Source organism: Canis lupus, chromosome 23 (genome assembly GCF_048164855.1).
Source record: "Canis lupus baileyi chromosome 23, mCanLup2.hap1, whole genome shotgun sequence".
Taxonomy (NCBI): domain Eukaryota; kingdom Metazoa; phylum Chordata; class Mammalia; order Carnivora; family Canidae; genus Canis; species Canis lupus.
The window spans coordinates 18,751,483-18,774,986 of record NC_132860.1 but is presented as its reverse complement, the minus strand read 5'-3'; the positions used below and the strand labels follow the sequence as shown (position 1 = coordinate 18,774,986).

General features: G+C 47.1%; 1 protein-coding gene across 8 annotated transcripts in view; it reads right to left on the bottom strand.

Moving 5' to 3' along the window:
* Positions 1-1,669: 1,669 nt before the first annotated feature.
* TRIM66 (tripartite motif containing 66) overlaps positions 1,670-23,504 on the bottom strand; it is a 59,198-nt gene continuing 37,363 nt past the window's right edge. For 7 of the 8 annotated variants that reach the window (XM_072794139.1, XM_072794137.1, XM_072794138.1 and 4 more), the window contains 10 exons: positions 13,366-13,887; positions 13,018-13,210; positions 11,042-11,099; positions 10,447-10,612; positions 9,875-10,164; positions 9,255-9,381; positions 8,862-8,936; positions 8,335-8,487; positions 7,703-7,921; positions 1,670-6,937 (listed from right to left, as the gene is read on the bottom strand). In XM_072794139.1, coding sequence (XP_072650240.1) covers positions 6,878-6,937; positions 7,703-7,921; positions 8,335-8,487; positions 8,862-8,936; positions 9,255-9,381; positions 9,875-10,164; positions 10,447-10,612; positions 11,042-11,099; positions 13,018-13,210; positions 13,366-13,887 — 1,863 coding nt within the window. In that variant the 3' untranslated portion in view covers positions 1,670-6,877. The remainder of the gene's footprint in view (positions 6,938-7,702; positions 7,922-8,334; positions 8,488-8,861; positions 8,937-9,254; positions 9,382-9,874; positions 10,165-10,446; positions 10,613-11,041; positions 11,100-13,017; positions 13,211-13,365; positions 13,888-23,504) is intronic. The other variant, XM_072794140.1, reaches the window with a different exon arrangement.

Genomic DNA, 23,504 nt, shown 5'->3' with positions numbered 1-23,504 from the left:
CATTTCCATTTTCCTAAGCCCCTTTGTTTTAGGATCTTTTTTGTTGTTTTTACGGCAGTTGAGCCTAGATTCTTATACCAAAAACAGAGCTTTATTTGTACACTGGACTGAAAAGATATTCCTAAGCTTCCTGGGCGTTGCTGTACCCCTAGCCTCCAGCTGTGTAGGCTCAGCATTCAGGAGAAATATTATGAAATTAACAATTAATGGGTTTGACATTTAGACACTGAATATTTATTTAGGTTTTGCTATTTTTAATTTTTTTAGGACTTATTTTTTCCAGGCCCTGGGTACTCTTCCTACCCTGCCTATTGTATAAAATAGTCCACAGGCCACATGTGTAGGAGGAAGGAGTCTACTGCAGGCCTATCTGCCAGGACAGTGCTTGCTATCGAAAGTAGTCTTGCTATAGCAGCTTACCATGGAACCTGAGGAGTGGGGAGTAGATAGGCTGTATGTTTCTTGGACCTGAAGAAGGATAGCATAAATAAAATTAGTAAAGACAAACACAGCAGAAAGCTCAGAGCAGGCATGGGTAAGGTTTTGGGTACTTGAGCAACTCTGGGAAAGGATGGGGGTTAGAAAGACTTCCAGGTCTTAAGCATTAAAAGTGATGATCACCCTTCCTTGAAATACAAACTTCTCTGACACCACATATCCCTGGTTTTCTTCTCAGGTCCCTGGCTTCCAAGATAGGAATATGTAAGGAAGAATATGTTAAGAGTGCCAGGGACTGGCTAATATGTCAGGTGACATTGAAATGCCGAAGTGGTGTCCAATAGACCACAGGACTTGGAGCTCAGAGAGTGGGCCCCTGACTTTATTAGATTCTCCGAGATTTCTGCATCAGTTAGGGTGCTTAGTTCCAATGAAAAGAAACCAATTCTGGTTAATTTAAGCAGAAAATGATTTTATAAAATATCTGTTTAGAGAATTCACAGAATTGAAAGAAAGGCAAGAGAATTAGGAGCTAATTGGTCTGCTGTAGAAACCATCACTGCCATCAAGCACCACAGGCTTCAGCTTGTTCTGCAGCTCTTGCTGCCATGGAAACCTCACCTCGCTGCAACCAATACCATCACCAAAGAAGTCTCTATGGTCTCTGCCTTATTTTTTTTTTTTTTTTTTTTGTGACTACCATTAGACCTGTATCCTAGCTACAAGTGATGCTGATAAATCAAGTTTTAATATATTTAGCTACTGTAGTGAGAAGTGAGCTCTGCCTCCCAAGACTCCTGAAGTGGGGAATTCTGCCCAAATAGAAACGGGTTCAGATTCTATGCAGTCAAAATGAATGACAAATATTCAAAACAATGTCCTTATACCCCAAATGACTGGAAAACACTGGTTTAGAATGGGCAGAGAGGAGAGCTAAGCCTAGGTGACTGAGGAATGACTCTATAAAAGGCATTCCTGAGGTATTCAGTGCCTAGAAGTGGCGGGCACTCATAAGATGGTTTTCCCCTAACTGCCTCAGATTCATTGCCTGAATTTTGAAGAATTGGCTGTGTTCATGCAATAAGAAGCAGAGACTTGAGTTCTTCCCTAGACAGAAGGCTTCCCAGTCTCTTCTTCCCCACCTTGTGTTCTTAATGATGTTGGAGTCCAGGGGAAGAAGACCATGAAGTAGGTTTAACCATTGTTACTGAAGAAACACTCCAGGACGCAATTATTGGTAAAGAAAAGTGCTATCTTTTAATTTGTTCTTGAACGTGTAGGCCCTTTTAAGATTAATGACACTTCCCTTTACAATATTCCTCCCTCCTGCCCCCAACCGCTTTGGATCCAATGGCCACTTCTGAAAAAGGCCAAAGAGGAACTCACCCTAGATATCCAAGAAAAGAAGTACAGCTCGATGAATGGGCATATGGCTCAAGAAGCAGCTCAAAGCTGCTTTCCTCCAAACATCTCAGTCTGGCCTGTGAGTCCCTTTGTCCTGCCTTGGCCAAGACTCCCCAGCTATGTCCTACCCCCAACATTCCCTTGCTCCCTGTGTGGCCTGAGCTTTAGAGTTAGAATCACCATCACCATTTTTCCAGCAGCAAAGCCTCTGAGAGATCACTGTTTTCAACCCCCTCCCCCAACCAACTTTATAAGTGGGGGAAACTGTACCCAAGGTCACATAGCTCCAAACTGACGGAGCCAAAATTTAGGTGTTCAGCATTTCAAATCAGTTAACTTTCTACGATATCACCCCATCTCCAAGAAAACAACCAATATCTGCCTCCAGCTCTGGGAACAATCGGAGCAAGCAAGTGGTGCTGTCAGTAGAGATGGGAAAGACCTGACCAAAAGCAGTCAGACTGCCCTCAGCTGAGCCCCCAAGCAAGTGATGAGTCACAGCACTGCTCCATTTTCTCTGCACCAGAAAGTTTTCAGTGGCAGACACCCACCCCTGCCAAGATCCTCCTTCTGACTAGGAGCACAATGAACTAGGTAAAACCATGTTTTACCATGATCCCAAGACCTTACCAACTGTGGCTGGCTCTAACTGGTATGGGGATCATGGCAATGAGCTGCCCACCAGCCTGGGAATCCCATTTACCAAACTGCTTCTTGGTAGGACTCAATTCACATTCTTCAGCTGACTTAGATGGGATCTCCTGGCAAACGTAGCTAAAATCTGTCCCCGTGCTGCACTGGGAAAGACGGGAAGGCTCACGGATGCTGTCCTCCCTGGAGAGCTCATACACATGACTAACATGGGGAGAACTGAGTCCAGCAGAAGAAACAGATTCAAGGAAAACAGAGAGACATGGAGGGTAAGGAACAGGAGCAGCTGTGCTTCCTCCTGACTGCCCAATTCCTAAAGAGGGGAGACCACAAAAAGCTATAGATGTGTTCCCTTGTCAAGATTTCAAGAAAGGCTCAGCCTCTGTGGCTGAGAGATAAGAGGATAACCCAGAGGCCTGTGGTGTCATAAAAGCCACATAAAGGGGCCGTCTCAAAGAGCAAGCCATGGATGGTATGAAATGCTGTGGAGAGTTCAAGACAGTTGAGGCCTGAAAGGTATTCTTTTGATTTGGCAACTGGATGGTCACTGGTGACTCTTATGAAAATCTGTGGAGGGCTGAAGAGTGACAGAGAAGAATTAATGGAACAAATCCTTTTTTAAAGAAACTTAGCTAATAAGGAAATGAATAAGAGGCAACAGATTCTAAGAAGCTTTGTTTTAGTCTGGCGGAGACCTGTGCTTGTTTGTATGCTTTGTGGAACAACCAACAGAGAGGGAGGTTGAGACCCAGGAAGTAGAAGCAGTGGGATAAGGGACAGAGCAAAGTCTTGGAGGCCGTAAAGCAGGATTCAAGAAACGGAGCACCAAACAGGAGCAAATGGGAAGGATCTGAGGAGAGATGTAGACACAGACAGAAGGGAGGGAGAGAGGAGCAAATGGGCAAGGAGGTTCTCACTGTAGGGACCCTTTTCTGTGAAGCAGGCAATGGGGTCAGTCATTTGTTGAGAGCAAAGGTGAGGGGCACAGGCAGACAGCAGTGTAGCTGCAAGTCAAAGATACACCAATTGATGCTGACAGCCCATCTGAGGGTGTCAACTATGAAGCTGCCATGCTTTGCCACCCAGGAGGAGGGAGCAGAAAATAAGCTGATGCAAAAAATGGAGAATGGTTGACAGCTTCAGGGGAAGTCTTGAGTTGGAGGGGATAAGAAAGTTCAGAATCCTGATAAGGAACTGGGCTAAAGGAGCAGGCAAATTAAATAAACAGCAGGGAGAAAGTGGAAGAAGAGGTAGCACGGGGATGGTGATCCAGAAGGAGCAAGGTCTCAGTTCAGGAGTTCAGAAAAGAAGACTACAGGTGACCTCATGGAGTGAGAGAAGAAACAGGGCAGAGTCTGGGAAAGATAAGGAGAGGTCTAGGTCTAGGAAGCAAGGCAAAGACCTGCTGCCAGGAGTGGGGGCAGGGAGCCAGAACCGGCTGAGCCTGATGGTGAGGCCTGCTGAGAGCAGAACCTGCAGAGGGTCAGGCAGCTGCCACTGTTGGAGGGGTACCCGCAGAGGGCATGCAGTCAGCAATCTAGAATTCAAGTAGTGCCAGCCTCCCCACATTCTGGAACAGTCCTTTGTAATTCATCCTGCACCAATTTTTACGCTAAAATCCCCTTTGCATCCACTGAATCCCCTTGGCATCCACTGAAGCCCCTCCACTCTCCTATTTCCCGGAACATCCAAGCAGTCCAATTTCTCCTCTAGGACTGCATTCTATACTGTGAGGACCCAGAACTCACTGCATTTTCATTTCACGACTTTGTCAAGGGCCAAAGGACTTGACGGACTTTAGAAGGGGCCATCAGGAGAGTAAGTCAAAAGCAGGATCAGTTCAGATGTCAGCAAGAATCCCTGGAGTCAGTCACTCAGCTAGCAGCTTTTTGGGTTTTTTTGTTTTGTTTTGTTTTTTTAATTTCTAAAAAGTCACATCCTGTTTTCTGCATGCAAAAACAAAACGAAACAAAACTGTGACTCAAAACGCTGGTGCTAAGTCCACAGGAAAAGCCTGGGAGAGGGCAGCGGTGTGGAGTAACCAGTGCAGGGGTGCCATTGTGGGCCAGGGCCTCACACCCTTGCAGGGAAGGACACCTTATGTCTGCTCAGGTGCCAAAAGTGGGCCTCGCAGCAGCATGCAGGGTCTCTGTGACAGGAAAGGAGTATGTGATTCTCTTCTACATTACTAAGATCTCCTGGCCCAGCAGGCTATATCCAGCTGGGAGCTTCACTACGAGAAGGGAAGCCAGGCATTTCTACTTCATATTTGTGGTCTCCAGTTAGTCCTGTGGAAGAATCTCAACCAGGCTTGAGCCTGTCACAGCTCTCACCTGGCTGTCTGACATATAGCACCATAATGCTCACTCAGGGGAGGGGGAGTGTGGCCCACAGTAAAGGAAAGATGACAAGGGCACGAATTAGTGAGGTAACTACAGAGGGAATCTTGCCAAGACAACTAAACAGAGAAAAAGATTTAAAAAATTGACAGGAAAGTGGCCAAAGCCCAATCCAGAGAGTCGTGTGAGGCCCAAAGAGCAGAGGGGCTAGGTCTAAAGATTGCCTGGCTATTGGAGCAAAAAGACTTAGTTACCCCTGTTTGGACTATGGAAGTCTGTCTGCACAGGAGAGCCTGGCAAGGGCTGGTGAAGGAATGGCAGGCCAAGAGCATGGTTGGCTTTGAAGCGAAGATGGCCTCTCAGCCTGAGTAGCAAAGGAAATGAGCAGTACCACAAACTCACAAGGAGAGAAGAAATGTCTTCCCCAAGCAGAATGTTCCCATTAACAAAGGCCCTACACACAAGAACTTCCTTAAACTTCATCTCTTAGCAAAAAATAAAGCCCTGACCTAAGACTCCCTTGAAATTAGCCAAGACATGACCAGACCAGAGAAAGCTATGTCTGCAGGCAGGGCCACCAAAGTGCCAGGTCCACAGCTCCCCCATCATCAGCAGCAGTAGGTTCCCTCTCAACCAAGTTCCTGCTGGGGAACACCCTGACCCACAGCATCTCCTATGCTTCCTCCTCCCAAACACCCTGCACAGACCATGAAGATCCATCTCCATCTGAGATGTGATCTGGAATTCCTGTTCCTGTGGCTTCCAGAACACTTCCCTCTGAATTCTCAGAGAAATAATCCTTAAGTTGCTTCAAGGTCAACAAAGGACTCTGGCTCCTCACCTCTCAGTTTTCCCCTTCTCCATCCAAGATGGAACATCCCCATGAATGGTTAGCTCGGGCTCCTGGCAGTCCTCTGGCCTTCTCCAGCCTTCAACAAAAAAGGGTTGCCAGTAAAGTCTTGGCTTTTTCTGGGCTGTGGGCAGCCTGGAGGCAGGCAAGTCAGAGAACTTGCTTCTGATCTTTGGCTCTGCAAAAGTGGAGAAGCTGAGGACTAGGATCTCTAAGAGGGAGGAGGAACCCAGCAGGGCGAGCTGGTTCTGGGTCACCCTCCTTGGCCAGCCCCTGCCTCTCAGATTTCCCAGGCAGAACTCAGCATCCAGACCTCTGAGTGGAGACAATGAAGAGATGGCCACTGACAATCACTTCTAGGAAGTGTTGACACCAAGGAAGAACTAAGAACCCAAAGTAAGTGGCACAGAGCACAGGCTCTGAGGTTGACATCTCCTTAAGCCTGCAAGGTGAAATATGAGCCTGAAGCTGTCAGCAGTCCCTGCACAGCCACCTGGCCCCATCAAGAATGCCATATCACCTAGAGCACTTTCACAGCGGCCACCTAAGTCAACATCGATATAGGGGGCATGAGAAACAAATACCCTGAAAACCGTTAGAACCCGAATAGGCACCAATTGAGACCTAAGGCCTCTAGAAGCCTCCATTACCCCACACAGGGCAGCTTCCTGTCCCGGCAGGCCAAGCAAAGGCAAACAGTGACAGTCTTTGGCTGTGCTAGGCCAGGGATCACAGGCCTGCCATATGTCAGAACCTCTCTCCCTTCTTTTGCTTCCCTCTGGGCCCAGGAGGACTTCAGATATATATGTATATATACATATATATATATTGCTCCTGGACCCTGCACACTGATAGGTGAGAAAAGTCTGCTTTCCTCAGCAGAGAAAAGACACCAAGGAAGTTAGGTCCTTCCAAGCCCGACCAGGCTCAGTCTCATCAAGGGGACCCTACACATCTGATTTTTCTGGTAATCGGGAACACCTCCCTCTTCGCTGTTTATTACTGAAATCTTCTCTGTAGTGGATGCACTATGGCTCCCAAATGAATGCTGTAAAATGCAAACGGCAAAGAAGAGCACTACACAGCTCAACAAGACTTGTCTCACATCCACAATCTGAAGAGAATGAGCTGAAAGGTGGGGAGGAGTGGTCAACAGGATGGGACACCAGCTGCCAGGGTGCTCTACTGCCAGCTCTCACACCTGGGAGACGCTGCTGGCCAAGCGGAATGACATTCTTTTTGCTCTTTCATTCTCCTGAAAGAAAAAAAAAATAATGTGTGGAATCAACATGGCCAAATGTAGCACTTATCAATGTGAAAAGGCAAAGTGTCCAGATTGGGACTCCCCAGAGCCAAAGTGTTTTATTTTACCCCAGGAACACAAGAGCAAAACTCACTACGGCCACTAAGCGCTATGGTGTACCAGGTACAGTAAATAACCCAGGGTGGGGGCGAGGGGGGTGGGCGGTGGCTGGTCGGGCCCTGGCACACAGCAGGCAGGCAGTACATTTCAGTGGAATGAAACAGCACTGAATTGACGTCTCAAGTCTGTGTATGTGGGACCAGATACAAGGTCAGAGGAGCTCTCTTTGCTGCAAGCAACACCTCTCCCTCCTTCTCTACACCAAGGGGCTGAAAATACCCTTTCTCTTTTCTAAGCCCAAGTTGAGATCAGGCAATGAGACCAGGTATTTCTCTTTCCCAGGGGATCACAGTGCAGAACAACCAGAACTGAGCTGCACACTGGGAGCCACGATTCTGCTGCTAACTTGCTGGGTGACCTGGGCAGGTACATCCACCTCTCTGAGTTTTAAGGCTCAGTGATAATTAGACTTAATGAGCTCCACACTGCCTTGCCTTCCTCTTAGACTAAGGGGTTGGGAGCAAGGGTTCACTGTCACCAGCCTCTTGTGCCTTCTGAGCAGTTTTGCTTTAGGTTGCTCTGTACATGCTGCCTGGGTGCCTCCTGCCTCCTCAACCACCCCCCGCACCCAACTGCCAGCTGGCAGCAACTCTTTACCATATGTCGCCGCCGCCTCTTGGGTTGGATGCCCTCCTGCACATAGGGAGGCCATGGGAAGCCCTGGGGAGTGGAATAGCCACTCTCGCTAGACACCTCCTCGGAGTCTGAGTCCTCCTGCCTCGGCTGGGCAAACTGTTTTTCCGGATAGATCTCCTTCAACCAGCCCTCAAAGAAAACTTCCAGGCAGCGGCCAGCCTCTGCAACTTCTGAGTCAGGCTGAAGGGGAAGGAGAACAGTGATGGTCTGGCTTGTCTCCACCAGCCCATCTCTTCCAGGTCCCTCAAGAGCTATACAGAGTACAAAGCCTGGCTAGGTTTCCTGGAGGTCTAAAATGTGACATTTCCTCCTGAAGACTCACGATAACCAGTTTAGTATAATCTCTTAAAGCAGAAGTGACCCTGACAGTTACCCACAGACAGCCAACCACTAGCACTCCCCCCTTCTTCCTCCTGAGTCCATGCTATGGCCCAAGTGTGGGAGAGAGCTTATCAACACTCACTACAGGGGACCCCAGAAAGTCTGTTCCCAGGTCCTCGTGGCAACTCAGGACCAAACCTGATTATTCCCATCCAGCCATGAGTCTTAGGGTCACTGGAAAACACAGGAGGGGGAAAACAGGCAAGACATACATAATTGAATTTAGCACAGTTCCAGAACATGAGGCGGACGTCTGACACCACCTCCTCTGGGGTGGTGTAGTGAGCTGGGTCCTTCTTTTGCAGCTTCCTCCGGATGATTGACAGGTCCATGGGCCTCTTGATAATCTGGTAGTAATGCCGGGCCTTGGGGCAGAAGAGAAGGGGAAGCAAAGCAGGAAGAGAGAAAGGGTAGAGGCAGATAAGGAGGAGGGAAAGATGGAGAATGAGTTGGAACGGAAATGAAGAAACACAAGAACAAGAACAAACGGCAGCAAGAAGAAAAGTGGAGAAAGAGGACAAAGGGAAAGGGAAAAAGAGGAATAGCTCACTGTCTAGTCAGGCGTGGTGCAGTTGGTCGCTGGGCTGGGGGGCTGTGGTGGCCACGGCTGGGTCCACTAGCCCAGACCCATATCAACCCAACTTCCAGCAGCCATGCTCCGAGCCGGCCCTGGGTACCCCTGGGACCCGCCCCGGGCCCAGGACCTTGGGAGCTGGCACAGACAGATGGCTTTCCTTACCAGCGGGCTGACAGGCTCGTGGAAGGGCAGGCTGAGGCTATTGCAGCACAAGGACAGAACCAACTTTTCACACTTCTGCAGAAACCAGAATGGCAGCACATTATTCCACCCTGGCCTCACCTCCAGAAGAACTGACTCCAGCAGGATCAGCTCTGTCCCATGGGGTGTGGGCCACCATGCCTTCAAGGCAGAGCACAGCCCCCCCATCCCCAGGCCAGAGGAAAACAGCTGGCAGGAGGGAATTTACTGTAAACCCCTGATGGGCGATGCTGTCAGGCATCACCCATCAGAGAGGTACCTGAAGAAGCCTCCCATCCCCTCAGAAAGGCCTCAGCCCTGGCACAGGGAGGCTGTTCTAGGCAAAGAACCTTGTTCCCAGAGACCCTTCCCTACCTTTTGGTCATAGATGCTCAGGCCAGGGGTGTCCCGCATCCCGGGTTGGTAATAGCGGGCATTCTCACAGTCATACTCCATCTCGGGCTGGGTCAGGCTGCGGCACAAGGTACACACCCAATCTCCCCTGTGGAGGCAGGTGAGGCCCAGTTAGGCTGCAGCACATGGCCCAGAGTCACCTCCTCTGTCCCTTTGCTCCAAGATACCCGAGGGAGAGGGGAGGTGAGTAGTGGCTTGGGAGATTCGGTCTGTAGCCCTGTTGCCCTGTAGGGAATGGCTTCCTAACCTCAACAAGCTTGAAAGAAATTTAGTAACTTGGGGTAGAGTGAATCCAGAAAAAATTAGGACTCAGCAAGGGGCTGTGACGGGAGTATGGGGACAAATCTGTGTGTGTAGAAGGAAGTTGGGAACAGACAAAAAAAGAAAGCCATTCAAATATCAAATATCTACCCATCCATGTGCAGAAAGCACACAGCAGTTGGGCCACTGACTTACAAACCTGCAATTCACACAGGCCCAGAGGGGGAGGGAGCCTAGCCCAGGGAGCTGTGTGGACTGGGAACAGACCTCCTGGAGACCACCCTGCTAGGCAGGTGGAGGCCTGGACAGGCATGGCTCACCCTGGGAAGCCAAGCAAGGCCGGCAGGTGGCAGGAGAGGTGGAACACCTTAGGGCAGCGGTCACAGCACAGTAGCTCGCCCCCATTGAGGCACACAGCACAGAAGTCCTCATTCTCTATTGGTACTGGGGGCCCCTTCTTGGCTCCAAGGGTCCGAGGGATGAGCCTTTGTTCTTCAGGAGATGCACCCTCCCCTTCTGGTGGCTGTTGTCCAGCCAGAGAAGTGACAGTGACCTTTCTTCCCCCCAGACTTGGGGCCTGGATGGCATCAGGCAGGTTGTTCTGGCTGACCTTGAAGAAGAAGGAAGTTGGCAGAGCACAGCACCAGTGAATTGCACCAACTTATTCCAGGCCCCCAGGCCAGCTGAACCCTGTGAATGCTGGGACAGCTCCTTCCAATATACATCTCACAGGTCCCTCACAGCCAAGGGTAAGTCTGGCCAGGCTGCAACCCCACTCAGACCAGACTCTGGACAGGGCCAGACCCACAGCTAGAATTCTGACAGAAGCAGAGAGAGAAGAGAGGCTCCTAGGGTGGGCCAAGTTCAAGCATAAGACAGAGCAGAGTGATACCTTAATGGACATGCTGGAGGACTCTGTGCCACACTCGATGATCAGCAGGAAGCTCCCATCCTGCTCATTCTTCTGGGGCTTCAGCTTGAACACAGGCATCTCTCCCGAGGAGGCAGCACAGATCTTAAGCCGCTCCAGCCGCACATAGGGAATCTTAGGCTCTCGCCTGAGGCAAGAAAGACATCCCTGGGTCTCTGGAGGGGCCTCCTCTGCCCCCAGGCTGTGTCAGCTTCATCCATGATCCCACAACTGAACTGCTGCTCCAGACCTCAATCCCACTGTGTGCAGGCCCACGGTTCACCTCCCCAGCCCTATCCCCAGAGCCCTTTGCTCAAAGAAAAGGGAATTCCTAAAGACGGAGGACCTTACACAGAGTACAGGCCTCCTGGCACCAGAGCCAGGACACCCTCTCACAAGCATCCCAGATTCCCAACCACACAGATCCTACTCCAAGGTCTGGGATTGAAGAAGACAGTTATAGGTAAACTTCTGCTTCTAGTTAAGTCATCAAGGATGCTGACTTCTTGTGCCAACCTCCCAGGACATAAATGAAGTTGGAGGGTGAGAGAGGGAGGTTGGGGCAAGAGCCTGTTACCTGATACTCTGGTTCTCTTTTACATTCAGCTCCAGGGCTTCTTCAAAATTCTCATACTCTAAGGCAAAAGATAATTAGCTGTGACATATATTTGTGACAACATGCTCTATAACCCATACCTTCCACTCATATATGCTACTCATACCTTTAGCCACATACTTGTCACACAATTGTTACCCACACTGTAATCATTCATAATGGTGGAAATCCTACCATGGTTCTCCTTCCTAATGATGAGAAGAAGGCTTCCTTCTTTTAAAAAGACAAACAGGCTGTTTCATTCAGTTATGTGTCCAACTCTTAGTTTTGGCTCGGGTGGTGAACTCAGGGTCCTGGGATCAAGCCCTACATCAGGCTCCATGCTCAGCGAGAGTGGGAAATAGAGAATCCCCTTCCCTCTGCCTCTCCCTACATGTGTGCTCTCTCTCTCTCTCCTTCTGTCTCAAATAAATAAATAAAATATTTAAAAAGACCAATACAGGGGTGCCTGGGTGGCCCAGATGGTTAAGCATCTGCCTTCCGCTCAGGTCATGGTCCTGACCCCATTTTGAGCTCCCTGCTTAGCAAGGAGTCTGTTTCTACCTCTCCTCCCCACCCCCACTCATGCTCTCTCTGTCTCTTATATGAATAAATAAAATCTTTAAAATTAATTAATTAATTAAAAGACAGATATATAGGGCACCTGGTTGGCTCAGTTAGAAGAGCATGTGATTCTTGATCTCAAGAACTTGAAGTCACATGTGACACAGAGATCACTTAAATTAAAAAAAATTAAATTAAATTAAAAGTTAAAAAATATATATGTGCTCTCAGTAGTCATTCTGTATAGCCTCTGCCTTTTCAGCCAAGCACTGAGATTTTAGTACTGCCTGAGAATCTAGTTCATACTCCACAGGCAAAAGGCTATAGCCCTACCCTGAGTAGTGCAGTTGAGCCTGTATGGATGGGCAGGAGGCAGTATGGGGAGGGAGGAGGAAACTGGCATTTACTGAGCACCCATTTAGCACCAGGCACTGTCCTAGGCACTTTCCATGGGCAAGCAGGGTCCAAAACATTTAATTGCTTAAAATCCAGGGTCCCATTATTATGCTGTCAATAAGAACCAATAAATGTTCAGTTGGGTCTTTCAGTCAGTGCAAAAAAACAAGGAGAAAAAATACTTCATTTTAATTTATTAAATGTACAGGAAATAGAGTGATCATTACAAACTAAACACATATCCTACACTAGACAGAAAAAGTCCCAAATGCTCACTTGGTGGTTGCTTTCAAACTTCCCAACTAGCCCTCACCTATACAGAAGAAAGCCCCATTAAAGGTGTGTGGGTAGATGAGAAGAGAATCAGAGCCAGTCTCCACCAGTCCAAATTCCCTTTACTCTGAGGCACAACACAAATTCAGATAACTGCCAGGTGCAAGGCAAAGCAAGGCAAATTATTGTTACCAAGAGAAAGTCATCAAATGATCTCACTGTAGTTATTTGTTCCAGGAGTCTAGGAAGTAGCTCTGATTACCCCCATTGACAGAGAAAGAAACCAGCTCAGAAAGGTCAAACAGAAAAAGACAGAGCTGGTTTTCTAAGTTAGAGATACTCGACTCTGAAGACAGATATGCTCTTTTCCCTAAAATATTTTGCCAAGGCTAGCCCTTTTGGGATGAGTTCTTCCTGTTTCCCCCACTGCTAACCCATACCTCCAGAACTTTTTGCATGGGAATACGTTACAGGAGCCTACGTCGCGGCCTGGATCAGTCCTAGTACACACACACACACACACACACACACACACACACACAGTGAAGGAGACAGAACAGGCACTCGTCAGTCAGTTCTGGAGGGAAGAAGCAAATGTGCCAGAGGGAGAAGCACTGCTGCCTCAAACCTAAAGTCTGTCTCCTGACCCGTGTCTCACCTGGAAGTGCCGAGCTCACATCTACGCCAGCACAATACTTCTGACTTGCTTCTGACTTGCACCTCACCTTTTGGGTTCTGGTACTGCTGCAGAGCCATGGCTGTGCTGACTGCTGGGACCACTGGAGGTTTCTTCACAGAGAGGTTAATTGGCTCCTCCAGTTCTGAAGGGATAGCCAAATCCTTGGAAACCTCCAGACCAGGAGTTGTGGGGTCCTGTTCCAGAGAGTCAGTGAAGCGGGAAGAATCCTCACTTTCCATCTTTCAAAAGTGAAAGGCCAACAAAAGTCAAAGAAATCAGACTTTTTGCATTAGTAATGACAGAGCCATGAAGCTAAGGACAGGATAAGCCCTTCAGTGGCCACCCCCTTGCCCGGTGATGAGCAGGAGTTGAATGTCATTTCCCTAGGACTTACCTTACACAGGGCATTCCCAAGAGAGGGGTCAGCCCCATCTCCAGGGCACAGGCTCCCCACAGCTCCGCCAGAGCCAGGACTGCCACTGGATGCAGTTTCCGGTTGCGTGTCAGAAGCCGGAGGCATGCTCTGCAGTGGACAAGTAGCCAGACTTGGCAGAGTCTGGGTGGGACCAGACATCAGCTTGGGCCTGGCCTGTGAGTGATCACTTGCTAGGCTTGTGATGGCCTGGGAGGAATCACTCATCAAACCGGGCACGGTCCGGGGTGTGCCACGTACAAGACTGGGTATGGTCTGCAGAGGACTAACTGTCAGGCTGGGCACAGCCTGGCTCTGACCGCTCAGCAGGCTGGACACAGTTGTGGGGGTGCCGCTCAGCAGGCTTGGGACCACGTGGGAAGGGGCAGCAGTCAGGCTGCTCATGCTCTGGATCTGCGGCTCCAGGGTCCTGGCTAGCCTGGTAGATGACAGCTCCATCTCTAGCGTGTTGGAGAAGCCCATGATGCTCACTGAAGTGGAATGCTGCAGGAGAGAAGACAGGGCAGAGCCAGCTGTTAGTTGGGAACGGGGGCAGGGGAAGAGACCTGTGACCCGCAAGAGCGCCCATGCTCAGATTTCACTCTGGCCTCAGAGTCTAGTAGCTGCAGGGAATTCGGCACATGAAGTCCTATTCCCATTCCCCTATGCCAAGGAAGCTGGCAGGCTCTGAGAGAGAGGCAGGCACAGACTGAGGACACTGGTGTGCGTGTGTATATGTTTGTGAAAGAGACAGAGACAAAATAGTGTGGGGGAATGAAAGCGATAGCCTACCACCTGCCCTGAGGGTAGTACACACACACACACACACACACACACACACACAGAGCCACCATCGGCCCACACCCCTGGCCTCCCACCCAGTACCCAGGCAGAGGGTCAGACTTGGGACTGACTTCCAACCTCACACTCCTCTCTGACTAAACCACTAGCACCTTCTCATCCCTTCTGGCATTCCTGCGGGCTAGTTTCTGCTACATAAAAATGGGAGGAAGTTCAGAAGGCTCAAACTCTGATCTCCCCCAGGCCTTCTTGGAGATAATGCCAAGGCCTAGGGAGACCCAATCAGTCCAGGAGAACCTGGGCCAACTCCAGGTCCTTTTCTTTTCCTTTCCTTTCCTTTCCTTTCCTTTTCTTTTCTTTTCTTTTCTTTTCTTTTCTTTTCTTTTCTTTTTTTTCTTTTCTTTCTTCTTTCTTTCCTTCTTTCTTTCTTTCTTTCTTTCTTTCTTTCTTTCTTTCTTTCTTTCTTTTTTTAAGATTTTATTTATTTATTCATAGACACAGAGAGAGAGGCAGAAACACAGGCAGAGGGAGAGGGAGAAGCAGGCTCCATGCAGGGAGCCCGATGTGGGACTCCATCCCAGGACCACACCCCAGGCTGTAGGCGGCGCCAAACCACTGAGCCACCAGGGCTGCCCATCCAGGCCCTTTTCACAGGCTCATTCAGATCAACTCCAGAACACCAGCATTAAGTGAAGGCTTTGACCAAAAGATGTGAAAGCCTTTCCTATCCCCACTCTATCTTCCATAGACATTCTGAACCAGAGGCAGAGAACATCAGAGCAGCAAGGTCTTCATATGACCCAGTCTAGACAATCATTGGATGAGGTAGTAACTTCCCAACTCCAAGAACTGTTTTCTCCTAACTGCTTGATGACGTAGGGAAAAGAGACCTAAAGGTTAATAAAAGAAGTTAAAGACATAGAGATTTCTACACTGGATGCATTCCATATCTTAGACTGGAGAAACCCATTTCAATGGGGGGCTAGGGGCGAATGGTTTAAATGTAATCTTTAGGAATTTATAAGTTTGATATCCCTGCTCTTTTTTGTAAGACTAAAGATAAAACAATTTGACATCTTTTGAAAGTCAAAGGGGAAGCAAAGAGTAAACATCTCTAAGCTTCTAAAATCAATGTCTTAAGCCTTTCCCCATGAGTAAGATACTCAAATTTCCACAGGAAAATAAATACTTCAAATACCGTCTCAAGTTTCACTATAAAATTAGCAAAGCCATTTAACAGTGAAGAAAAGGCTGCCCTTACCTCAGTGAATCTCACTCCCAGTCACCCAGTTTTTCAAGTCAGATGCTAGGAAGGAGGCATGATGATGATGCTTCATTCAGGCTACTACCAAACCTCATCAATTCTCCCCTTTAAGCAATTCACACATCTTCCCACTAATTCCTCTCTCTTATTGCTGGTGCCCTAGCCTGGGTTACACTCCCATATTTCCCCAGACTACAGTAGTAGCCTCCTCAGTGGAGAAATATTTTCAAAACACAAATCTGACCACATCATTCCTTTGCATAAAGTCCCACAGTGCAATTCCACCATTCTCAGGACAACTGTGAAATGATTGCCCATCCCTGGTCCTACTCTGCAGCCACAGTTCTTACAACAACCCTCCCACTCTCTGAGCTCCAGCCACTCAGATATTTTTTTTCAATCCCTGAAACATGCCAAGCTCTCCTTCCACCTACAAACTTCATCCCCTTCAAATAGACCGCTTCCTCCCCGTGGAACATTCTCCTATCCCTACCCCTGTACCACTTATTCTTCTAAATTCAGCTCACCTGCAGTTTTTTATATCAAAGCCTCCTTTCATTCTGTAGCCCAGACCTCATTCCCCTCCTTTTACATTCTTGTAAATCCCCTGCCCGCCCCCTTTTTTTTTACTGTATTCTCATAGTTGTGAGACCATTTGATTAATCTGTTTCCTCCATAAATCATAAATTCCATTAGGGCATGGACTGTACCTATTTTGCTTACCCACTATATTTCTAGACCCAGGAGCAGTACCTGGCTGAGTATATGAATTCATTAGCTATTTAAAACTTTTACTTTTTTTTTAAGATTTTATTCATTCATTCATGAGTGACACACAGAGAGAGAGAGAGAGAGAGAGAGAGGCAGAGACACAGGCAGAGGGAGAAGCAGGCTCCATGCAGGAAGCTCGATGTGGAACTTGATCCCAGGTCTCTAGGATCACACCCCGGGCCGCAGGCGGCGCTAAACTGCTGCATCACCAGGGCTGCCCTATTTAAAACTTTTTAAAATAGTAATGTGTGACTGTGTATTCTACTAATCTCAAACCAAATAAATAGCAGCTTTGTAATATTAACAACTGAGTCTATGCATTGATTGTCTTTATGAAGCTAAAAGTTATTGAGCATTTCTTCTATGTGAGGAAATTTGCTAAATGTCTTCCATACATTTCCTCACCGAATCCTCATCACAAACATTAAAGGGCTATTGTGAAGGTAACAAGAACAAATATAGGTAAAGGTTTAGAACAGTGTCTGCCACATGGCAGGTACTCAGCAACCCCCAGATACTGCTATTGCTGCCCTGGTACTATGACTGTTAGCATCATTCTCGTGGCCTGCACTTTACACTTGAAAAAAAATGAAGTTCAGCAAAGACATCTGAAGTCTTTTATGTTATTGAACACATCATTTTGTAAATTTCCATTTCCCTTTATTTGTGTTCACACATAGAAATTGATTTTTATGGATTGAGCTTGTTACCCAGAGATCTTGCTGAAGTCACCTGGGGGATTTCTGTGCACACAAATGATGTCATCCGTGACCAGTTAAGTTTTACTTCTCTTCCCTGCACTTGTTTTCCCAGCCTCACTCTGCCAGCTAAGTACAGGAGGACCAGGTCAAGTAGAAGGAGTGATAGTAGCCATCCTTGTCTCATTCCTGATCCCAGGAGATCCTTTCAATATTTCACCAACTAAGCATGATATGTGATATGGGATTTTTACTGATGTAGAATCCAGAGCTTGGGCGCTGAAGCCATGCTCTTGACTGTGGTCTGGGTCTGTTCTCTGTGCTTAATCATCCTCCCCTCTCACACACTCTGCACTTCAGACTCTCTGTCCCTCCCTCTCCTGCTCTCCTCAACCTTCTCTCTCTTTTCCTCTCCTGTTCTTTTTTATCATCTCTTTCTCTTCTCTCCCAACACTTTCCCCCTATTATTTAACTGTGTTAGTAAAGCTTATACGTTCTATTTTTAATTCTCAATTTTAAAAGCAGATGAGCTAAATATAAATGCCTTTTGTCTCCCCCATAGAAAAGTTCATTTTTTATATGTTCCTTGGTAGTTCAATAGTGTTCAATGAAAAGACTTCAATTTGCTCTACAGTCTAAGTCCCAAGATAAGAAATATTGAGGAGAAGGAGGTCTGGGGAGAATACTCAGAGCAAATTGGGTAGATTAAGCATGGAAAAGCTATCTCAAACATGCCCTGGCCTGCATCCCTTGGTATCCCCGCTGTCCTGTTTATATGCTACCACAGCTTTCTAAGGTTCTATCTTTCCTTATCTATGGACAAGAATTCCCAATGATTGTTGCAATCCTTTTTGTCATATATGACAGCCTAATCCTTTGACCTGGTTTCTTTCACCTTTTCCCCATCTGACATGTATATTTATTGCAGCTCTAGTGGTCATCTCATCTGCCAATGACATAGGTGGCTCTCTCTTTGAGATCCTTGGTGCCAAGCATTAAGGACACCAAAATCTACCCGGGACAATCCCAAGTAATAATGGTCAGGTGCTGTATCTGTCACAAAATACGCACAACATTAAATCCCCAAAGATAAAACTCCCCAGATTGGAGGTAGGCTATCTCCACCTCTATCTCCAGATTAGAGGTAGGATATCTTCATAGGATATCAATTCCCTTGTCCTGATTACTTATTGCATATCATGAAGTGTGACTTAATACAACAACTGAGGAGGGCATGCAGACTGAGCCACAGGAGAATTATGGAAATTCTATCAGTTTACTTTGATCTGGACTTGCTGAACCTGCTCCTATAATACCCAGCACATAGTACAGGACCAATAACATATCCTATGATACTGCAGACTACACTAGTCTCCTTCATGTCTACATCCATAGCCAATGTCAAGGTGACCAAAGCCATCAGGGAGTTGGGCGGGGGGGGAGCTCTGGAAGTGGTAAAAAGAACCTGAGAAATGTTCATGGGAGAATTCTGGGTATGATCTCAGAGAAAGTGCAATGAGGAAGCCAGCCCCATCCCTCTTCTACAGGTTATACAAACACAATGGCATTTTGGGAACATACGTACACTGTGTGTTAGTATTTTTGATACTTCATTTGGCTCTTTGGAGTGAAGAGGTACAAAATATTAAAAGAGAAGGAACTATTTCTTGTGTTGGAAGAAACAGAGGATTGAGAACCTACATCCTACCCTGCTGCCGGTGCTACAAGGTGAGTAGGAAGAAGGGCCAAATTTCCCAGCTAGGAAAGGAGGCTGGGTCACTGGGGCCTGGAAGGAAGGACAGAGCTTCTTGAGAGCATGGTAGGCTTGGGAGTATGACAGTGCTTGACATCTGGTGCCACACACAAAGGAGGAGCTCATCTGTCCGTGGAGATGATGCTGACTGCCCTCTCTAGCACCCAGTATTGCTCAGGGGTCAAATTAGAGAAGGCAAAATGATATGTCCAGCTGTAAGGTCAGTGTAGGGCAAGCTGTCAGCTATGTAACAGATACTTTGCCTTCTTTGCATACAAAACCTACAGATTTCATGAGGGAAAAATATGTATTTTGTGGTTTGCAAGTGAAAATAAACTATTTTCTAGTTCAGGGGGGAAGAGAAGTAAAAAATGCCAAAAGCATTAACTCTGATAATCAGCTCAGGCCATTTCTGGGGTAAGAGGGGAGATGCTGAGCCTCCTACCTCTCTTACCTAGTGTCTCCTCACTTGCTCCTAATTTTCTCTCCTTCCCCCATATTGTACGTTCCTATCTCTCTTTCCTCTTCTTGTTTTTCTCCCTTTATCTCCACCACCTGCCTGATCTGTGACCTGTCTGAATCACCTCACCTGGGACGTATAGAATCTATCTGTCTGAACCACCTGCCTCCACAACTTGCCTGACCTGTAACCTCTCTGAACTGTCTGACCTTCAGCCTCTTCTACTAGTCATCTATGCAATTCTTCACCCACATACCTGTCTTCTATTTGACCTAAGCTCTTCTACCTGCCACCCCCCTCGTCATCCTTGCCATTTAGATCTTATACTAGAGTTTGATGTGCTTACATTACTGCAATGATTATTACAGTAATGACAGTGTTGTCAAAATTCTGAGAAAGCACTTGCATCCAGCAGAAAAGGAAACTGAGACACAGAGTGATGACACAGATTTCCCAAGCTTATATAGGCCCAAGACTAGAAATCTGGGCCCAGCCTTAAAAATCTGCTGGCTGGTCTTGATTTTGTGCCATTAGCTAAAAGGCTAGTGCTCTAGTAAGACATGATAGAGAAGTCAATAAACAGACACTTAATGCACATGCCCTGAGTTTAATATAAATTTCAGGTTCTTACAGCCAGATAATATTTCTGGGGATAAAGTAGCACAAATATGGTGGTGTTCCACAGAAATTAATTTTCCAAATATCTGAAACATACCTCTTTCAGTAACAAAAGGCAATTGACTTTATTTTTTTTTTTTTTTTTTTTTTTGGCAATTGACTTTAAAATATTATTTTGAATGGGAGTACTTCTAGAACACTTCACATACCACCTCGTCATAATAAACAGAGTATATGGAGCCTGAGACCATTCTCTAGTAACATAAAGGAACTTGGATGGACCTCTATCGCTGGAGTGGACCGTAGCTTAGCCTGTCCTTTCACTGGATGACCTTGCAATGTGGCACTTTTCCAGGTGATGTTTCCTGTCTTCTCCCTTGTTAACAGCTGCCATTACAGAAGTCCTGATTCCTTGCTTCTACTCTGCTTACTGCTCTAAGGTACAGCAACCCAAATTTCCAAAGGAAACCATACAACTAAGCTTGTAGTCAAGACCTCTGGCTAGACACCTGAGTGTGGACTTGTGATCTCATGCTGAACAGAGTGTGTAGGGTTTATGACATCTGTTCTTGCCACTGCTCCAAGGCTTCAGCTGCTTACTTCTGCTTTTAGGATTTTGCCCCATTGTTAGAATTGTCAAAGACTGACCACCCTTATAAATGTACAGAGAACAAGGGAGCAATGACTTCAAAAATGTGTCCTGGAAACACATTGAAGGCCTCCACTCTGGTTGAAGGAAGCAGATAAGGAGACAAAGATTGAGGTAAACAGATTTGAGTGTTTTGATAATTGCACATCAGGTAGACTGGTTGAACAGTAGTAGATCTTCAAACAACTGAATCAGATACCCGAGGAAGTGATAGCTTTCCTAGCAAGTGTGTTCCCACGTTGATCTTAAATAGCAAACTCGCTGCTCTTATTGACAACAGCAAATGCTCCCCCACCTTGATGAAAAGTTCTTGTACAAATTAACCATGTGCATGTAACCATGGTAATATATGCTAACTGACCAGAGTCAAATGGGAAAACTTTCATGGGTAGTGAAGAGAGAACTAAAGAGTGCCCAGTGCCCTGATGATTCAGGAAAGACAGAAAAAGCAAAGAGGATCCCAGAGTCTGAGATGGAAGGAAGAAGAAAGGAATAAGTGGATTCCAGTAACTTTGAAGTAAAAGCCAGAATGAGTGGAACCCTGAAAACCCAAGCCTTGGAGACTCAGGAAACTTAGGCCAGAGTTATTTTGGCCAGGGCAGTGTAAGGAAATTTAAGGCCCAGGAGTCCTATTTTCTCATGGACCAGGAGACTTAGACAAAGATCCTGGATCTGGTCTGAGTGAAATCAGGCCAGAACAGAGGAAAGAGCCTTCCTAGATGATGTAAAATTCAGGGAGCCAGACCTGGGGAATACTTGGCTTGGTTCCTGAGGACAGAGCAGATCTCTGTACAGCTCTGTCATTGCTGACCTAAGAAAGCCTCTCAAGGCCCTGGGAAGATTCTGAGCAAATTCTGCTGTTGAGGCCAGGCTATGAGGACATAATCATTGCTGGAGTCGAGAGTCACGATCTGGCCCACAGCTGTGGATCTGGAGACTATGAAGGCAGGATGCCCAGCATTTCCTTACTTAAGCTAAGATTTAGGGTAGGAGTTTAAGCAAGATACTTCCCATCTCTGGGCTTTAATTTCCTCCTCCACAGGTTAATGTAAATCTGAGTTGTAAGAATCAAATTACAAGCTCAGGCATCAAAGGGCTTGGATAATGATGTAAATGCTCTTTCATGTGAGTCATTATCTCTTCCTCTTCTGCGTCATTCTCACTAATGTGGACCACAGGAATGCCTATGCTTAGACATCATTTACTAAAAATATATCTCAGACTCCTCTGAAGCTATAAGCATCCTGGTGGTCTCTCGGTGCTCTGTGGAGGATGTGGACATGTGAGCAGAAAAGAGGTCCCCCTTGCAGTTAAATTAGGGCTTCGACAGGCTCTCTGTGGTGCCTACAGCCTCGCCTCCACAAGAGTCTTGAGGAAGAGAGTGTGTGTGTTTTTCATCAGTTGACTTGTTCAGAAGTACAAAATGAAGCCATCAAACTGTTTTCCAGTTTCACTTAGGATGTAAGACATTCTGTTGTAGTGCTGCAACCGTGGTCTCTCTTCAGAGTGGCTAAACCAAGATTAGGCAACTGTGAGGGACAGACAGATGTCAAAAATTCATTCCAAAACACCCTGCTGGATGCAGGGAAGGTAGTAGGGGAAGCTGCTTCTGAGACTGCAGAGCTCATGCCCGTCCAAAAACTTTCCTATCTCACTTTCAGTTCAGTTAGCACCAACTTGAAAGTATATGTGCACAGCTGCTGTGCTATCACCAAAGTTCTCTTCATGGCGATGTAAGGTCAGTTGCAGATCAGAGTGTGAGTGAGTCCCTGTGGAATGCAGAGAAGCACCTGATGCCACAGCTTCCTCTGGTCCATGGCCTTCACGCAGACCTCTGACTTCCCCGGTACTCAGTAGGCCGTCACAGGCTTAGGAGCGGGCTGGAGGCTAAAATATCTTTACCAGATAGAGATAACCAGAAGAGGCTGGGTTCTAAGCCCTCTCCCCGGCAGGGCCTCAGGCTACTCCAATGATTGTAAAGAGAAAAATCCAGCAAGTGAAAGGCCAGATGGAGTCTTGCTTCTCCCACTGCAGAGCACAAGGAGAGGCGATCTAACCTAGCCCCTGAACATGAGCAGGGTCAAGAACCCGTGCTCTGGTCCTAACTTTGCCAATGCTCTGCTGTATAGCTCTTAGGTGGTCACTTAACCTCTCTGTGTCTCAGTTTCCACATCTTTCAAAGGGGAATATGAAAGTGGCCTCCTCATAGTACTTCTAGGATAAACAGAGATAAAATGGAATAATCCATGTAAAAACCTATAGAAACAGGTAGAAAAATACTACACAAAGTGTTATCATTCAATGATAAATTGCTCAAAACGTTGTTCAGTGTCCTCAATCTTCAGACCCTCATCATGCCCAATCCCAGCTTCAAGGCATTGAGAAAGCCCTGTTTCTTATTTCAGTAGCTTTGTGTATAATCAGTACCTCTCTTAGTCAAGAAGACCCAAAGGATCCTCTGAGCCAGGATGGCAACACTGAGGTTCCTTTTTAGGGGAGTCCAAACCAGGAATAAGCCTATAAAACATTAGGGAAAGGCCAGGCCACCTGCCCCTCTGAACTTCTGCATTAGCCCAGGTTAGTAAGGGCCAGGGCCAGCTCAAAATGAGAAGATAAGAGTTCCTAGGACCTTCACTAGCCCCACTGCCAACCCATAGCCACACAGTAGGGCAGCATGCCCCTGATGCTTAGAGAGCCCTGTGGGCCACCTGCACAGGCAGCACAGACTTCATGCCTGCAAATGGATCACCTCCTTTCCTTTGTAATGTGTGTAGGAACAGAATCAAGACCTGTGAAACAAGCAGCGGCTTTTCTGTAGCGCTTCTTACTACCACTTGAGCACTGGCAATCCCCATTGTGCCTTCTGAACTACTGACATCTAGAGCTAGCTGCTTTCTGGTCACCTTCTTATGTAGCTTCCACAGGAGACCACCAACAATTCAAATTTAACTTTTTCCTCCCCCCAAATAGGCCCTTCTTCCCACACTCCCATCTCTATGAATGGCAACCCAGTGGGCAAGACAGACCTGGGTGTCAAGCCAAAGGACCTTCTCTCCATCTCTTTCCATTACCAATCAGACTCCAAGTCCAAAAACTCCTGTGATCTG